Source organism: Parus major, chromosome 2 (assembly GCF_001522545.3).
Source record: "Parus major isolate Abel chromosome 2, Parus_major1.1, whole genome shotgun sequence".
NCBI lineage: Eukaryota > Metazoa > Chordata > Aves > Passeriformes > Paridae > Parus > Parus major.
In genome coordinates this window covers 171235-172843 of record NC_031769.1, presented here as the reverse complement: position 1 = coordinate 172843, position 1609 = coordinate 171235, and the positions used below count along the sequence as shown (strand labels likewise).

Here is a 1609-nt window from a genome sequence, read left to right as displayed (position 1 = left end):
TTTTTTTTTTTAAACCTGCTGGAAGGGAAAACCATACTGCCCATTATACAGGCCAAAAGAAACAAACACTGGTCAAATAATAGTGACAACCTCAAGCAAGTGAAATGAAGATGAGCGGATTGGAGCGAGCCCAGGCCACAGGACTCCAAGGGCCCCCCGGGCCTTGTGCTGGCACAGCCAGGGCTCCTGAAAGCCCATGAGCAGGAACTGAAATGGGACAACTGGGAGAAGCAAAGGGTGGCCCCGGGGCCATGGAAACGGCCTCGCTCCCATTCCCGGCTGCAGGTACAAAGAGCGTAAGAAATGGGAATAAAAAGAAAGGAGCCCAGGCCCCGGGGGGCACAGCCCTGGGCCCGAGGCTCCCGGTACAAACCCCGACCCTCACAACAGCCCTGTGAGGTAGGTCACTGTCTTCTTCGGACAGAGAATCCAAGGCAAAGCTGAGATTAAACTCCAGATTCCTCAGTGAGTGCTGTGCCTGTCACAATCCTCCTTCCACAGAAATATGGTCCCTGTTCATAGAAAACAAAGGGTTTTGTGCCTCTGCTCCCGGCTTCCCGCAGGAGCGGCGCTCGCAGGCGGCCCGGCAGCTACAATCACGTCCTGTGGTGCACAAGGGACAGGGATCCGGCCTCCTCCACGCGGGGAGAACAGGAATTTAAAAAAAACCAGGAACAACGCAAGAGGACGAGAAGTACAGGCAGGGTGGGAAGGACGAGTCACATCTCACACTGGGACGCCACGACGGTGCTGGGGCCGGCAGGGCCCCTCGGATCCCGCGTGGAATTCCTCCCCGTCCGCCGCTCTCGGGGCTTCCTCCACGCGGAGAGACGAGGTTGGGCCATCCCCCGGCTGCCGGAGCCGCCGGATCCACGATCCTGGCACAGCCGGGACGTCCGTCCTCCTGGAGCCCCGAGCGGCTGCGGCCCGGCCCCGTGGGGAGGGGGCAGAGGGGCCGCGGTGGCCGTGTCCGTGTTCCCGGGCAGGTGGCACGAGCGGAGGAGGCGGGCGGGCGTCCACCGAGCTCGGGGTCCGTCGGCACTCCCAGTCCGTTCCCGGCGGGACTGCGCTGCTCTTCCCACGCGGTGACCATGCACGGAGCCGACAGCAGGAGATTCAGACAACATTAATCTTCTAGGATGGAGAGAGATGACTTCACAAGGGATAAATAGAACTTTATTTAAATAAACATTTGTGAACATCTTTATACAAATTACAAGTCCCCACACGAGGCTGCAGCTGCGCCTACGAGCCGAAGCTGCCGGGAGGGCCCTTGAGCAGATCCACCAGGATGTCGAGCAGCTGGCTGTGCTGGTGGTGCAGGTCCCCGGGGATCGCGGCCATCTCGTAGCACAGGCACGTCTCCACCATCTTGGACAGGGACACGCGGAAGTCGCGCAGCAGGCGGATGGTGTACGAGTCCCCCTCCAGCACCAGCAGGTCGCTGTCCGTCAGGGACACGGTCGCTCGCCAGCCGTCATCTTGAGGGGAGGGAGAGCGTGTGAGCGGGAACGGGGCTGCTGGGGCTCCTCCTCCTCCCCACGTCCTTCCAGCCTGATCTGGGGGCTCAGCAGGGCCCACAGCCCCCACAGGACCAGGCAGCTCTGAT

At 61.2% G+C, this 1609-nt stretch overlaps 1 protein-coding gene across 3 annotated transcripts in view; it reads right to left on the bottom strand.

Annotated features, from left to right (window-relative positions):
• DHX30 (DExH-box helicase 30) overlaps window positions 1-1609 on the bottom strand; it is a 31124-nt gene continuing 29515 nt past the window's right edge. For all 3 annotated transcript variants that reach the window (XM_015619389.3, XM_015619388.3, XM_015619387.3), the window contains one exon: window positions 1-1481. In XM_015619389.3, the coding sequence (XP_015474875.1) occupies window positions 1246-1481 (236 nt within the window). In that variant the 3' untranslated portion in view covers window positions 1-1245. The remainder of the gene's footprint in view (window positions 1482-1609) is intronic.